Source organism: Acipenser ruthenus, chromosome 5 (assembly GCF_902713425.1).
Source record: "Acipenser ruthenus chromosome 5, fAciRut3.2 maternal haplotype, whole genome shotgun sequence".
NCBI lineage: Eukaryota > Metazoa > Chordata > Actinopteri > Acipenseriformes > Acipenseridae > Acipenser > Acipenser ruthenus.
In genome coordinates this window covers 30,167,083-30,185,397 of record NC_081193.1, presented here as the reverse complement: position 1 = coordinate 30,185,397, position 18,315 = coordinate 30,167,083, and the positions used below count along the sequence as shown (strand labels likewise).

The 18,315-nt window shown below is 35.8% G+C and overlaps 1 protein-coding gene across 1 annotated transcript in view; it reads right to left on the bottom strand.

Moving 5' to 3' along the window:
* Positions 1–10,724, bottom strand: part of LOC117402922 (CUB and sushi domain-containing protein 1-like) — a 778,430-nt gene extending 767,706 nt beyond the window's left edge. Inside the window, exon 1 of the mRNA XM_034004588.3 lies at positions 10,445–10,724. Within this exon, the coding sequence (XP_033860479.3) occupies positions 10,445–10,511 (67 nt within the window). The 5' untranslated portion in view covers positions 10,512–10,724. The remainder of the gene's footprint in view (positions 1–10,444) is intronic.
* Between the last annotated feature and the right edge of the window lie 7,591 nt (positions 10,725–18,315).

Sequence of the window (18,315 nt, the reverse complement as noted above, 5' to 3'; positions counted from 1 at the left end):
AAAAATTATCCAGTCAAAATATTTAGTACAGTACATTTTTTTAAATATTGGTAGTAAATTTGCAATAGGCTACCATACTCGCCCTTATTTCTCACTACATATTATTAATAATAATAATAATAATAATAATAATAATAATAATAATAATAATAATAATAATAATAATAAATACCTGAATCTGAATTCTGCAGTGACAGTGCAAGGCTCTCGCCAGTAGAATGTGGTTATATATATATTTTTTGTTCTTGTTGTTAGGATCCAGTATATTAGTCCATACGAGTTCAACAAGATACTATTGTGATCCACTGGGACTTTCTGGAACTTCGTTATGTAGTAAATCTTGCAGCAAGCTGATGTTAGGACCCATATTTCTCTTCATGGAACTAAGTTTGTTTTTTTTCTTTTTTATGTTTTCATACTTTTAAAACAAATCTTGCTCAATGAATTTGCTCAAACCTGGTGCTGTCGGTAGATGGCAGAAATAATATAGATATGCTAATTTAATACATATTTCGGTACTAACTTGACTTTTTTTCCCTTTGTAGGTACCCATGTTACCTAAAGCTAAGCTAAAGCTTTATTTGCAGTAGCTTCAGTATTTTTAAAAACCTTGCTTATAAAACAACTTAACTATAAAGCACTTTTTTATGAGTCATATAGCGATAATCTGTAAAAAAAAAAAAAAGAAAACACATAAAAAAAAAAAAAAACACTGAATGACAAGGTCTCTAAACCTGTATACTTATTTTTTCCTATTTTGTCAAAGAAGCTTGGCAATAATGGCTTAGTATGTCCTTCAGTTAGTAGTCAACACCCTGGGCCTCATCAACATAAAGCACACAAGAAAAAATATAAAGTAGCCCTGTGACATAAATACAGATTATATTATTTATACACAAACATGAAGATCTGGTTTACTGCATGTTTACTATTTTTATTTAATAAACTATTAATGACAGTGCTGTGTGTGTACAGGAGTAATAATCACACTATTACAGTACTGTGTCAACAACAGCACCTCTGCATGCATTTTCATTCAACTGCTATATCCTTCAGAAGTGCTGGCAATTGGTTGTCAATAAAATGAAAAGTATGTCAAAGGCCGGGTTTCCGTGCAGCTTACAAAGTCGTCACTGTCTCTCCACAGTGACGTAGCACGCACATACCACGCACATTCCAGTTTGGCAGGGATAGGGTTAATACTATGCCTACCAAATACACATGCAAACTGTGGCTGGGACTTAATTGTAATTAACAATCAATTAAGCCCAGCCACATGTGTATACAAGGAGCAGTCACTCCACTTTTGAGGTTGACGAACCCAGGGCAAGAAGCAGAGCACAGCAGCCAAACCAAAAAGGAAAGTCTACAATTCTCCTTTATATCTCCCCGGACTGAAAGCAGGTAACTCCAGAACATCCAGAGACGATTACCTGCCAGTCGAGTATCTACAGCTGTCCCTGTTGAGAATTCTACCAATAGTCTATATACTTGCTCTGCCTGGGCTCTAGTGTATATAGTATAGTAGGTCTGTCAATTAATCGCAGTTAACTTCTGCGATTAACCCGGTCATACGCAAAAAACACTCATCAGACAATAGGCGTATCCCCCCAACTCAACACCACACGACCATCATGACAGTAAAACTAGACACAATGAAGCGTTCTTACCTTTGTATAAGCTAGTGATCTGTAGATGTGTCAGCCGCACGAAGAGCACAGAGTGTGGTTTTCACTAACTCTACTGTGCAGAATAAATTAATTTTTTTCTATGGGTAAATATCGTGACTTTCTTCCGATGCATCGGGACGCGGGACATTTGCTAGGAAATCGGGACTGTCCCTACCATATGACTGTTGGCATGTATGCATTGTAAAAGGCAGTCAAAATGACTGCTCTAGTGATTCTAGGTAGAGGGGATTATAAGTTTTTTTTATTATTATTTTCGCTATCCTGCCTTTCAAACGCCATCAGGTTATTTAATACATGTATTTAGGAAAAGTCAAGAACGGATAACTGCGTATCTTTCACACATGCAAAGTAATTTACATTTTAAAATTGAAAAACGTCAAAATGATTGCCGTGGTTGTTCTAGTGTTCACAGTGATGTATTGCCTGCTATTGTGAAACTGCTTGCTCCTAACACGAGACTGTTCAATAACTGCTAACATATGTTACGGGGTGCCACAAGAGAGCGCTCTGCTATCGAACATGTGCTGGTGCTGGCTGCTATTTTACAGCCATTAATGACTGCACCACAACGTTGCCCGTTCACACATAGGTACCTACTAAGGACAAATAATTTCACGTTTGTACCCCTATGTATTAAATTACCATAGCTGGGAATTCGTTGCCAGTGGCTTTACTATGGCTGTGTTGTTGCTATTATTTCATGTATTAAGCTACTATATCATGTATTATGCATTTTTCACTGTATTGTATTAGGCATTTGTTTTTAGTGTATATCATGTATTATGCACGTCTCTGTATTTAAAGTATTATGGATTTTGGTGTTACTGCATCTTGTAAAGCGCTTTGTGATGGTGGTACACTATGAAAGGCGCTATATAAAATAAAGATTGATTGGTTGATTGATTGATACCCCACATCCATAGTGGTGATGGTCTTTCTCTTCGCGTGTTCAGTGTAGGTGACAGCATCCTGGATCACATTCACCAGGAAAACCTTCAGCACCCCGCGGATCTCTTCATAAATCAGCCCGGAGATGCGTTTCACTTGTCTGCGGCGAGCCAGATTGCAGATAGTGGGTTTGGTGATGCCGTGGATGCTATCACGGAGCACATTGCGATGACACTTAGCGCCCTGTTTTCTGAGTCCTTTACCTCCTTTGCCACGACCAGACATCTTCAGACTAATATTACAAAATATCAAGTTGAAAAATTATTATTATTAGTAGTATTAGTAGTCGTAGTAGTAGGGTGGGCGAACAGAGTGAGTTCATCCCCTATGAGAAGGACAGTGTGTGCGTATCATCGATTCAGAAATTTTGAAGTCCATTAAAGATTATCCCATGTATATTTAATATAACCTTTTGTCTGCTACACGTCTGTTCTAAAAGATGTAAGCATGTTTGTGTGGTTATAATAGAGCTCTAAAGGTGCTACAAATCATAAAAAATAACAAAGCCCGGCTATAGTAGTACAGTAGTATTATTATTATAGACTATTATGTAGTGGAAAATGTGGGTGAGTGGGGTAGCCTACCAGTATTTAAAAAATGTACTTTACTGAACATTTTGACTAGATCATTTTTATATTATTAATCTAAAGTGCTGGTATTTAGCTCTAACTATAACACTACAAGGAACAGATTTGCTGAAGCTCCGGTTCTGTAACAAAACGTATATATATATATATATATATATATATATATATATATATATATATATATATATGTATATTAGGTTTATAATAAATATATATGCAGTCAAAATATGTTTAGAAAAATAATACAAAGATAGTGCACAGGGCTTTCTTGTGGAATGTTGTTGTTTATTATTATTATTATTTGTGTAACACTTTTTTATTTATTTGATTTGAGGCAGGCTGCACTTTCATCATTTTAACACAATCTAAAAAGTTTGTGGAAACCCAGTTTAAGAAATCAGTATATATCAGTAAGTCACGCAAGTCCTAATTAGAACTCAGACACAAACATTTAAATAGACCCTGCAGTATTTTAATATTAGGATAGTTGCATTTGGATGAGAATTTCTTAGGCTAAAAGAAAAATACATGGAAACACAACCCAAAACGTATTACCAAAATAGAGTGAGAAAAGGTGAGACTTATTTTTCTTTTTACAAGAAAATTGCAACAAAGTGGTCTACACTTACACTATGTGGGATGCGTTACTGTCACAAAAATTCATTGAAAGTCTTATCTGATCTAGGCAAGTGGTTGAGCCAATCAGATAGCAGTATTGTGACATAAGTCACAGTGAGCTAATCACTACAGTATACAGTGCCTTGCGAAAGTATTCGGCCCCCTTGAACTTTGCGACCTTTTGCCACATTTCAGGCTTCAAACATAAAGATATGAAACTGTAATTTTTTGTGAAGAATCAACAACAAGTGGGACACAATCATGAAGTGGAACGAAATTTATTGGATATTTCAAACTTTTTTAACAAATAAAAAACTGAAAAATTGGGCGTGCAAAATTATTCAGCCCCTTTACTTTCAGTGCAGCAAACTCTCTCCAGAAGTTCAGTGAGGATCTCTGAATGATCCAATGTTGACCTAAATGACTAATGATGATAAATAGAATCCACCTGTGTGTAATCAAGTCTCCGTATAAATGCACCTGCACTGTGATAGTCTCAGAGGTCCGTTTAAAGCGCAGAGAGCATCATGAAGAACAAGGAACACACCAGGCAGGTCCGAGATACTGTTGTGGAGAAGTTTAAAGCCGGATTTGGATACAAAAAGATTTCCCAAGCTTTAAACATCCCAAGGAGCACTGTGCAAGCGATAATATTGAAATGGAAGGAGTATCAGACCACTGCAAATCTACCAAGACCTGGCCGTCCCTCTAAACTTTCAGCTCATACAAGGAGAAGACTGATCAGAGATGCAGCCAAGAGGCCCATGATCACTCTGGATGAACTGCAGAGATCTACAGCTGAGGTGGGAGACTCTGTCCATAGGACAACAATCAGTCGTATACTGCACAAATCTGGCCTTTATGGAAGAGTGGCAAGAAGAAAGCCATTTCTTAAAGATATCCATAAAAAGTGTTGTTTACAGTTTGCCACAAGCCACCTGGGAGACACACCAAACATGTGGAAGAAGGTGCTCTGGTCAGATGAAACCAAAATCGAACTTTTTGGCAACAATGCAAAACTTTATGTTTGGCGTAAAAGCAACACAGCTCATCACCCTGAACACACCATCCCCACTGTCAAACATGGTGGTGGCAGCATCATGGTTTGGGCCTGCTTTTCTTCAGCAGGGACAGGGAAGATGGTTAAAATTGATGGGAAGATGGATGGAGCCAAATACAGGACCATTCTGGAAGAAAACCTGATGGAGTCTGCAAAAGACCTGAGACTGGGACGGAGATTTGTCTTCCAACAAGACAATGATCCAAAACATAAAGCAAAATCTACAATGGAATGGTTCACAAATAAACATATCCAGGTGTTAGAATGGCCAAGTCAAAGTCCAGACCTGAATCCAATCGAGAATCTGTGGAAAGAACTGAAAACTGCTGTTCACAAATGCTCTCCATCCAACCTCACTGAGCTCGAGCTGTTTTGCAAGGAGGAATGGGCAAAAATTTCAGTCTCTCGATGTGCAAAACTGATAGAGACATACCCCAAGCGACTTACAGCTGTAATCGCAGCAAAAGGTGGCGCTACAAAGTATTAACTTAAGGGGGCTGAATAATTTTGCACGCCCAATTTTTCAGTTTTTTATTTGTTAAAAAAGTTTGAAATATCCAATAAATTTCGTTCCACGTCATGATTGTGTCCCACTTGTTGTTGATTCTTCACAAAAAATTACAGTTTCATATCTTTATGTTTGAAGCCTGAAATGTGGGAAAAGGTCGCAAAGTTCAAGGGGGCCGAATACTTTCGCAAGGCACTGTATGTGGAAGAACTTCTACTAAATGAGCTCATCCAAAACTCTGCTGCTCGCCTTGTCCTTTCCCTTCCTCATTTCTCCCACGCTACACCGCTGCTCCGCTCCCTATCGCTGCTCGCATCCAATTCAAAACTCTTGTACTCGCCCATTGCTGTCTTTCCCCCTACACCCCCTCTGTTCTTCCACCACCGGCAGATTAGCTGTACTCCTCTCCGCTCCCCCGCTTCCAGAGCCTGCTCCTTCTCAAAGAATATCAAGACTGCTCAGTCCTTGACCACCTTCTGGCGCCTCCTCAAGACACATCTGTTCAGACAGCATCTGTAAACCTCACAACTGTCTACCATACTGGACTCTTTGGCACCCAATTGTACCAGTACTTGCATCAGCTTGTACTTGCTCTGAACTGCTCCATACCTTGCCGTATTCTATTACTGCTCTTAATTATAACTACTTCCTGTATCTTGTATTTGACTTTACTCTTATAGGTATCCGTATTCTCGTTTTTTTTTTTGTAATTGCTCTTATTTGAAATCATTCTCATCCATTTATCGTACTTACTACATGCTCTTACTTGACTTTACTTGTTTAAGCAAATATTTTTACTAAGTTAACAGCTTAGTCGAACTCGCTCTTAAATGTAATTATTTTCTGTATTCTTTATTTTGCTCTTATTTGAATTTGATCTTATTTTCTACTGATTTTATTGTATTTTGTAACTACTCTTATCTGTAATATGATATTTTGAAATGTGTTATTTTATAGTGTGATATTTTGTAATGTGATACTTTGCACTGTGATATTTTGTAATAATTAGAAGTCACCCTGGATAAGGGCATCTGCTAAGAAAGCAATAATAATAATAGTAATTACAAATGTACATGGCCAAACAGTTCTGAAGATGTATCCTTCATTAGTTAATTATAAGCAGAATTAATTAGGTACCAAAGGTTAATCAATGCCTATAACATGTTTCATTATAATTGAATGGGCAGTTCTCTAGATATATCTCAACTTACAGACACCTCCACCATGTGTATACCCCAGTTGCAGTTTTGTATGCATCCTCTGCAGCTGATAATAATGTAAAATGTAATTATTCAGTATGAAACATTTAACTGTATAGCCAATCACAAAACTACATTGGGACATAATATAAAGGATCAAGCAACCTATTCTAAAGTTTTATTTTGCTCATCAATCATTTTGAAAATGACTCACTTGCGGTAGGCAGCTGGGATTGAACCAGGGACCTTAACTGCTCACACAAAACAAACAATCTACAGCAAGCTATATGAACTGTCCCACTAATTTAACTCCCCAATGCCAATTTTAACTGCAAAATTTCACATCATATTTCGGATAATATGATGTTTATTTCAGTTTAAATGATTAAATTATTCACCAAGGGCTTCCCCAAAGCAGGTTTAATTCCAAACAAGATGAGTGTAAGTGGGCTGTACAATGCCAACACAATATTTACTGAAATACAAATATTGTATTGTAATAAATGTTGTATGGATATTCCGATACAATGGCACATTCACATGCAGATAAAAGCATACATCTCTTAAACAAAATGAACATGATTACTACTTAGAGTAAAGTCATTGCAAAACTAGGAAAACAAAATTGAACAAAACAATTCCAATAATTTGGAAAGAAAAAGATTATGGTTTAAATGTGGTTAAATTTACTTTTTGAGAATGTTATTCTTGAACATTTTTCTAATTAAAATAATAGTCTTGAAATAAGATATTTTAATAAATAAGAACATTATTATTTACAGTACATAGCCAGTACTCAAGAAGTTTGAAGCTGAAAGATATTGAAAAAGACACCTGTTGAAACGTTTGTATGCCAGCCTACAAAAATGTATTTAGTTTAAACTCAGTTTCACATTAAATTTGAAAGATTTGACCATGATATATTTTGAATAGTTTTATCAGGGGTCATCATGGACATGACATACTGTGAATTAAAGAAATAGAACAATGTTGTGTGTCAGTGTTGTTCCAAACAGGCCCCATCAACAGATTCAGCCTTGAGAAACTAAATTTGCTCCCAAATATGAGGAAAAACATGAAACACAAATACCAAATGCCTGAAAGATCTGCTCACCATAAATAATGAAATAGTTGGTTACAAATATTTATTAACAACACTGATTTCAACCTCTATTGAAACTCATATTGACTTTCAAATTGTAACTAACCTTTAATTATGAACATGTTGTGAAGTAAATATAACACAATATATATTTGCAAATGTGTGACATGCAGCCTGATAAAACTAGATTAATTGGCGCTTGTCCTCCCAAACTCCCCTCACGCCTTTGAACAAGGAATAGCAGCAGTCCTTGTCATTAACTCTGATAGCACAGCTGTGACACAACTAATGATTCTTTCGCAAGCTTTGAGAACCAGTCGAAATGCCTCCAGCATCACTAACTCTAATCACAACGACGTATTTTAAACACCCAATCATAATGAAAATACTGAAACAAGCATCTATGAATAACATGTTTCTGATTGTGCTGTACAAATAATGAAACCCGTGTGTAGAACTGAGTAGGAATAGGAACAGAATAAATAAGAAAAGGAATAAAAGATAATGAAGGTGAACGAAAGGACAATGCAAAACAGCCCGATACAGTAAATGCCAAAATGCAATGACGTATGTGCTATCTTAATAGCTATATTTCCATATTCATTAAAATAATGCCCAAGCTATTTTTAGAACCACTGATTTGCTGGTTGTCAAGGTTGGACTTCAATCCCCCCAAATCTACAAATGCGCTGTTTTAAAATGTAACGATATTACTCTCTGGAATTCAACGCTACTGTAATATAGCCAGCTCGAACATTCTAATCAGAAAAAAGAAAGAAAATATTTTATTTTTAACTGCGTATATATACTGAAATGCAACATTTTTTATCGGAATGGCATGAAGAATTTGTTTAGATTTTGACCCGTATTGGAAAGGTAAGCGAATATCTAATCAAATGTGGAAACTCATACTTCACTATTTACAATCGATACAATCGACGTTCCATCACTTATTGCAGCCACATAAAAACAGAACATGGATGTTTAGCCTTAAACTAAGTCGTTGTAAATCATATTACATCTAAGGCAAATCAATTAATGCTGTACAAATACGTCAGTAGGTTCCTAATTTAGCTTTGCTTTATGTTCAATTCCTGTACTAGTAAACATCTGTAACAAGCGATGCATGTCAGCAAACTGCTTTAACTTTACTAAAAGCTCGTGCCAAAGCCATCACATCACTTTTGGATGGTTTATGAATATGTAATGATGGTAACTTATTATAATACCTTACATATTAACAAAGGTGTATCTCATAGATAGATAGATAGATAGATAGATAGTATCTACAGTATGGGTACACAAATCTTAACTCGTAAATCAGAAGCAATGTGTTGTGTCCATTACGACCTTTTTTTAAATAACACATAAAATGATCTTCTGTAGGCTATATTGACGCCTTCGATTCATGATAGTCACATTGTAATTGTCCAACACTGAACACAAATTAGCATTTCACAAGTATGTGTGTCATACCAATATTTTAGCAGAAACCCCCTATAACTGCATCGTGAAATTCCAGAGATAAAATCAGTTCTACCACACGAGCCGACAAAATGAAATGCAAGGCTATTTAGAAAACGGAACTTGAACTGCTGCCAGAAGGATTAACATCAAAAAGCTCTCTCTGTTACAATGCCAAGCATTGCATTGGTAAGAAGACTCCTGCGTTGAACAGCGCCTGTATAACAAACAGTGTTGGAATGGAATACATGAAACAGAAGCAACATAAGGCTCCAGTCAGTGAACTAATACTATAAATTATATAAAATATATACATAGTATGCAAGATGAAAGCACTGCAACTCACCAACCAGACCCCAGCTATTACATGTATTTTGCATATCACTACACCTGCCACCATTAGGTACCGATCACTATTTTTGTAAAATTGTAATATTCCGGAAGAAAATGTCTTCATTGATATCCATTTTTTGGGACATACAGTAACATAAGATAAACCTCTGGGGGAGGGGGGGTCATGACTAATTGAACTAAACAGTTTAAACTTTAAAAGTTTTCCATTTAAAGTTTAACAATACGGCGTCTCTGGGTTAGTTTCAGCTAAAAATAACTAAATTGCTAATGCTTTTCACACTTATGGAATGTGTGGGTTGTGAATATATGTAGGTAACATTGCAGCATATATAGATTGTTCCACTGAATAAAAAAAGAATTACACTGTGCAAATAAAAATCGCTTCGTTTTTTTTTTTGTTTTTTTTTGTTTGTTTGTTTGTTTGTTTGTTTTTTGTTTTGTTTTAAATCGGGGATTTCTGAAGTACAGTGCAACCTTTTAAGTGATCTCATTATCCTTGTAATAAGGTTTCCTCGCCATGCATATAATTATAGGCATGGATTACATTTTGGGATGGTCTCTTCAAAAAATTGACAAAAATGACATTCACATTACCCTTTAATACTATACTTAATGTACATGCATCCACATAGTAGAATCAAATAAACCCCTGCGATGAATCGAAAACCATACATGGAATGAACTTATAATGGGACTTTTCCATTTCTGTTTGCAAATGGTTACAGTCATTACATAAGTAAAATGCAAGTTTTGAAAAGAAGTGTAACGTGACGATGTATTATCACACACCTTCTAAACCGACTAGAGAACTCACTTTTTGAGTAAACTGTACCACTAGCCAGTTTTAAAACAACAGTATATTTTTCGCAATCATTCACACAGAACACAGTAATTAGGATTCCTTTAAACTTACCGTTAGCTGCAGTGATTAGACCTGCGAAAAGAACCAGTAGATATTTCAATTTCCTCAACGCAGTCATGTCGACGCTGTTATCCCCACAGCCAAGGGTTTCCTGTGTTTTATTTTTAGCGATCAGAAAAATGCATAGAGATCCGTATTTGGCAAAAAGATCTGATGCCTAAGGTGCGGGGTATCGCCTTGATCAGCTCTCATATCATCAAGAAGAGCCGCTGTAGTTAACAGATTGTAGCGCTGAGATCCTAAGAGGCTGTCTTGATCCAAGCAGACACAGACTGCGTTACAGAGAATAGTAGAGGAAAGGAAATAGGCAGCCTGTTGTTACCAGTAGAAGGAGCTGGACTCAACCATCATTAACACATAGGGGATGGAAAACAGATGGAGAAGCAATGCAACTTTCAGCCAAGATCAGCTTTCTCAGTTAACTTTCACGTTCGAAAATAAATATACATTAAATACACGTGTTTGTGAATGTCAAGTTGTGAAGGATTGTTGGTGAAGTACGTGTTTTTATAGGACGTTTTGCTCGGTATCTAAAGAGGTACAGTCAAAAGTTGAGGTACAATCATAATTCATGAATCACAAGATAATCAATTCCATCTATTTGCTCAGCAGTTCAATGATCGTCGATACACCCAAAACGAAACTCCGGCCGCCCTTCCACACCCAAAAGAGCTGTAAGATAAATTAATGTTAAAACTGTAAAAAGTATTCGCCGAGATTTAGTTTCTGTATATCACTGTGTTTACCAGCAGCCATTAGACTGGTGTTGGTACTGAAGATGATCATTTCTATGCAGTGATTTATATTAATAAACAATTAGATAGACACATCAGCTATGACAGAGGGGGTTAAGCAAAACAAGTGATCTTAATCTGAGTTTAAAATTGCTGGTATTTTTAATCTTATACTTGCTCTGTTCCTGCCGAGATTTTACCCAATAGTAGATTAAGAAAAAAAAAAACATATTTATGTGTGTGTAGATTTACCACCATACCCGTTTCACGAAATGTCTAACAAGAAGGCCAATGAGTTTGTCTCTGAGTTTGCCTGTACATTTGTTGTTAACAACTCACTCCACCTCCGCAGCTCTTTAATAAAATTACTGAAGCTCGAAGTCAAAATGGTAGATGGAAGAAAAAACATGTACCGGTACATTTATTCTAAGGTTTGCGGTCTCTATTAAATATTACTATTACCGGTACTTCTCCCCTGTCTGTAGGGGGTGGCGGGTGAAAAATGCATGTATCACGATTTTAAAGCCATTAGAATATATATATATATATATATATATATATATATATATATATATATATATATATATATATATATATATATATATATATATATATATATTGCATGTACAGAAAAGGTTTACATAATAAGGCACGATATTTAGACCTTTTGTGTAGATACACAAAATAAACAAACACACAAAAAAAAACGTTTTATTATATACACACACACTATACTTTAAGATTCTGAGAGTTTCGTAGGCTAACAGTGCCTGAAAGCGACAGTAGCACATTGGACAGCGCTCCACCACTGGAAAAATAACAACGTGACGCTGCTGCCATCTGGAGGAACAGATTCTATTTGAAAGTTATTTATGGATATTAATCTGCATTAAGATGTTTGATATGAAACATATATCTAGAGGGAGTAACTTTTACATTTTCCCAGTAATTTACAAGACTGTAGTGTATGTGAGCCATAGTTTTATCTTTAATGTGTTTTTTTGGGTTGATTTCATTGTTAAATGGATCAGTAAATCATTGCACACCCTATTGAGGCTGAGAGTAATATAATGTGTGTATCACTAGGGAACTGAATTTGAAAATCAATAAATAAATGAGCACTAATGAAGTTAAGGGATTGTTTTGTGAATCTGTTATAACAGCTTAATTGATTATGTTAATTTTAAATGATTTACAATACATTCTGACTTCAATAACAGTTTATTGCACCACCATATTTCTTAACTGTAAATATATACTGTATATGTTAAACGTAATATTCAGTTTTTCAAATGTGGCGTAACTGTACAGTAGTTACTTTAGCACTAGAAATCTTATCAATATCAACCACTTTAATTCTGTTAAAGATCTTGGTATTTTATACTTCAATATGGTCCTTGCAGCTAGTCAATGCATTTGTTATACTGTTCAAATTCACTCCCAAGCTCTAGCTGCAATCAGACCATGTAATCTAGACCAAAGAAATAGTTTATACGGTATATGGTGCTGAATTTGAAATATGTTCATGTCTTGAATTAACATTAAAGAAAAACAATTCAAGAGCCATTTTAATTAACATTTTGGACATGTACATTCAGTGGTAATGAAAGTTAAGGGGACATGGCAAGGCTACAGACTACAATGGTATGGATACCCTTAACACCTTATTTGTATTCAGTTACGTGTTGAATTGATGTCCACAGTCCACTGTGAGCTAACTTTAGACGCCCCAAACTCATTTCACTTTTGAACTCAGGTTTACATTTGTATCCCGAGGCTCACCAATCTTGCTTTGGGGCAGAGCTGAGCTGTGTCCTGGAAAATACATAACTTTTTGTGCCAACAGTGAAAAAGACAGGGTCTTTAGTATGGTTTTTGCATAAAGAAGTGAAGGCATTCACTACACAAACATTTTGTAGATCACCTGACCCTTGAAATGTTTTACAGTAGCATGTAGTGTTCTTCGACTGTATACTAGTTATTTACACCTTTCTATGGATTTCAATTTTGTTTAATTAAACATGATAAGTATGGTCTAACCATCTGTAGTCCAGCTGGTGTTTTATTTGGCCTGATTTATAGGAGTCTTTGGCATATAAGTAACATAAGATTTCTTCTTGAAGCAAAGAGCAGATGTTCAGGTGAGATTAAACCTGCAGAAGACCCTGTTTCCGATATAGTATGATAAACTATCCATACGGTACATCACAGAGCATACTGACTCCATGTCAAGCCAGTGTCTGGTACTGTTAAAGACCAAGGGGAGAACCCACTGGGTATTTGAAGGATAGCCTTTAAAAAACAAACAACATGTTATTCTATATTGAAGGTGTTGAAATACAAATATGTTTCTCTGCAACAAATACTGAACTGCTAACCTACAGAACTCTAAACTTCCCATAGACCTTTCAGATTTAATTTGAGTATAGTTGAATAAACTGTAGATTTTATTCAAGTTTTCAAACTATAGATCAATACAGTCTGAGATTGTGATCTTTGTGTATGTACTGTATGTGCAATGGTTTGTTGTATTACTAATATAATATTAATGTAATTGATTTGTCTTCAATTAGTTTTTTCAGATGCATGTTATCAATGAAGAAGAGATGTAAGGATGATAAGAAGTGAGCTATAAAAAAAAATGTAAAAAATAACTTTAGTTAACTTTATACAACCAACTATAGACACATGGAGAGTATGCTAATGTTTTTCTTCTGTCAGAATGTCCCTGATATGATTTCTTTATCTGAAGAGTACTTGCCAATATAGCACACTCATGAAAAGTAAATGATTTGAATAACTTTCCTGGAGTTACTAAATCCAGAACAGACCTATTTGCTTTTGTATACATTTTTCAGTTCTAGCCCATTAACACACATTTTGAGTTTGAGTGCATTATTTAGTTTGAAGATACATGTAATCTATACATATTTAGAAATGGCTGGTGATCTGGTGACCTGAAAGGAATTTGTACAAAAAATGTATTGGTTTCTTACTCGCTACCCACTGGAAAAACACAACATGCTCTGTTCATAGTTGACATTTCTAAAATGGTTCTGTACTTAATAGTCATTCAGACATTTCTGGAGCAATCTTTTAAGAGAGAGGCTTAAAGAGTAAGTAGCAGGGTTCAAAAAAAAAATATAGCGCTACACGCACCTAAATGTTGCTACAACTGTTTAAATAACGTACCTGTCATTTTTCTTTTCATTGTTAACATCCTGACAACTTTTTACACTTATAAGTTTGAAGCATGTTTCAAAGCTATTTTCAAAATGTCCGCTCTAGTGCACTGGAGTTTGAGATCTGTCCTCTAAATCACTGCAGGAAGAGTGATAATTTGTTAAGTGCTCTGGCTTTTCTGTTCCATACCACATCCTGGATCATTATTGCTGTGTTATCTGTTTGGCAGTTTGTGCAATAATCCTTACACTATCAGTGCAGAGTTTTGAAACAAGTGTAAAAAGTTGTCAGGATGTTAACAATGAAAAGAAAAAGTACAGGTATGTTATTTAAACAGTTGTAGCAACATGTGGGGACGTGAAACGATATATTTTTTTTGAACCCCGCTGCTTACTCTTTAAGCTTCCAAATTTAGAGCGGGCAAATCTGACACTGCTTTTTTTTTTTACATCCAAGTGCCCCTGTGGTCCCTAGATAAACCATCCAGATTTCATGTGTTACAATATATAAGTCAATGAATAGTATGTGTTAATCCCCAGTTGTGAATATTACACATATCTCATTTTTGTGGCAATGGCCATTATAAAAGTGTTCTTCAGATACCATGACGCTGTGCCAAAGCAGTGCCAATTTCGTAATAGTTGTTCTTACCCAGAAAAGGTCTGGTAATTATATTAATGACCCCATGTTAGTTTTCAATCCACTGTGCAAAGTTAAATGATGCAGTACATTTCATAATATTGAAGAACAGAAAAGAAAAGAAAAAACAGTCTAACAAAAGTACATATTAGAGATATTTTTCCATTAAACTGCACATCCACATTAATCTGAAGGCTGGCTGCCGAGTTGTGGTCTCAATTTCCATCTGCTTCGAAGAGCATTCCATATTTCTGTATAGAGGTGTTTTCTCTAAAGAGAATAAGGACCCACCCTTGTAAAAGGTATATGTGACCCGTCTATCCTGAATGCTGGCTTCATACTATCATATAGATCAAGCAGATTTTAGGATTGCTGCCAGGCTGCTTGATGAATTCTTTCCATTCATCATCATCTTTTAATCAAATGGTGTACAGTCCAACAGTACAGGGCTTTTTGTGGGTCCCCTTCTAGAAGACAAGTAGTGCTATGTTTGAAGTGTGGTAAAAAAATAAAGTGTGTAACATGGATAGGTTGATACCTAGAGCTTAGAAGTTCAATACCACTCCTGGAGGTTTGCAAAAAATATCCCTACCAAGTATTCAATGGTGTTATATAAGGTGTACAAAACAACAAGAGTTCCACTCTGAATCCATTGCCAAGCATAATGGAAATTCCTTAAGATATGACAAACAATTTTTGCTTTGAATGTATTTGATGGAGAGATATTCTACTATGTAATCATTGCTCAAACAACCGAAATGCTGAAAGGTGGCCTTAGTGACGAAGGATACTATCAGCTAATGGTTACAATTACGTCACTGACCTAAACCATGGATCCTGGGTCTTCAAAGGTGTGTGTGTGTGTTTTTACCCACCTTTTCCCTTATGGACAAATAAAAACATCTTGACCAGTTGAGGTCCTCGTATTGTATACTTTACATAGATTTATTTTGTAAGAAAGAAAGGACTACAAATTAACAAACAAAATACTGTATTACTAGCTCTCTGAGTCAGAAGGATTTCAGTGTGGTATTTGAAAAGTAATTACCTTTTTCTATTATATAAGAGGATCAATGAAAGGCAACTGGATTGAGATAAACTACATTCAAATGTAGTTACCTAGCATCAGTGCAGTCAGCTTAAATTAATGCTATAATTACATACATCTGATGTCTGCAAAAGGAGTACAAACTGACAATAGAAAAAGTGTCATTAAATTGACTCACTGAGAAATATATGAACATTTGTATACCCTGGCTGAACAGCAGCCCGATGAGAATTAATACAAAAGTTTAGTTATTATAAGTTATTATAAGAACCTGGCTTCAGCTATAGTATTTTCTTACAGTTTAAAACTGGTCTCAATCACTATTAGATGAAACAGTCAAATTTGCATTTAAAAGTGTCTTGGATATTGAAATTTTAATCTCGATTATTCCATTTTTTAAAACATTTGCAGTTTGTTAAATAACATATTTCCTTAGACATACACCACCGAACAATACAAATTTGTGGAGAGAGCATTTTAGGGGTGTGGGTGTACTTAAGTCTTAATGCACAGATAACATCACTAACATACTGTTCTGAGCCATGCTTACCATCCACGTCCCCAAAAAATACCCATATACCCCAAAAGTCTGTTTTTCTTTTGTTTTCCTTTTTCACCACTGAAAAGCCTCCCTTATTCCCTTATCAAAATAACTCGGTGAGAGAGCACCGGTATGTAATCCAGACAACCATGTCAGAAGAATAACCATGGTATTAGGGAGGAATGGTCGCATCAGGATGCCTGTGGAGGCGCTTCAGCACATTGTGGCATCTACATGGGAATTACTCAACACAGAGGTCTTCAGCTGATGCTTTTCCCACATTGTTGCTCTTACAGGGAGCATACGGCTAACGTGTTGAAATTGATGGTCTAATGAGGCACAACGCTTACATACATACTGTACTGTTGCTGTTTGATCAAAAACACTATGTGATGTAAAAACAATGGTAACTGGTCTGTTATCAACTCTGCCTTGTTGTTAGGTTAATATAGCGAATAGCATCTTTAATGACTTTCTGTTCAGTCTTCTATGTATAATGTTGAATTTAAGGTTAAAACTCCAGAAAATAATGAACTTACGAATCTATAAATCTGGTATATTCCACTTCTCCCTATATGTTTCTATTATATTGCTTTATAACTGACATGGTTATTCGGGAGGTATGTGTATCATGGATCTTCATTTAGCCGGTTTGTGCTGACTGGGAAAAGAAAGCATATTATTACATAACTTAGATGAATGAATTAACAAGTCAATTTACATTTTTCTGTCTTACATTATTAGCTGAATAACGTTTCACAAAAAATTTCAATTCCAATGTGTCTTACTGAAAATCATGAATTAAAAGTTATAACTGATACCGGGGAAGTGGCAAGCCTACTTCCAGCAATTAATTGCAAGGAAACTCACAAAAACTCGAAGAAGGAGCTCTAAAGAGTCAATCACAACTGGAAAAAGGTTAGGGTAATATTCACCACCTTACCTACGTGTCTGTGAAAGGCAAAAGAGCCTGACATCTCTGCGCAGTAACTATTCATTACCTTGGTGAGGCGGGACCGAGGATGTCACTCAGCGGAGGGGCATATCGGCTGCTTTGATAGAAAATTCTCAGCGAATACCTGACAAGCAGGCATATCCCAAAAGTATCATTGAAAATACCTGATTTGTCGCATGAGTATTAGTAGGCAACAGTACAGTACAAACTCAGACAATAACATCACTTTATAGTACCAGTGAATATTTATTTAAGCAGCCCTGGTGGGTCTCACTGTCAAATTAATTGTTAGCACATCCCAACCCATTACAACTTAAAATACATTGACATAATATACAGATATTTTAGAAACACAGGCACTTATGTGATTGAAGTGTGGTTTAGTTAATCTGTCCGGCAATAATCTCTATGGTACCTGAGTTTTGTGCACGCTCACCTAAAGTCTGAATTCAGGCTGGGAGGAAATTACATCACTAAATGTCAATCAAAAATGTTGTAGGGGGCAGGAACATACCGTATAATGGGACATTTTGACTGCTATTAAAGTTGGCGGATTTGCTACTTTGGGGGATTTTGATGGTTTTTGAATTACCATTTTTCACTTAGCACTTTGTTACTTAATTAAACCCTTGTAAAAAAAAAAAAAAAAACACAAAAAATGCTTAACATAAACAAAGAACTGTCCTACAGAAACAGGTGCAGTTTACACTGCATCTGGGTTTCTGATCGCATCAGATCAATTTTTTAAATCCTTTGATGGAA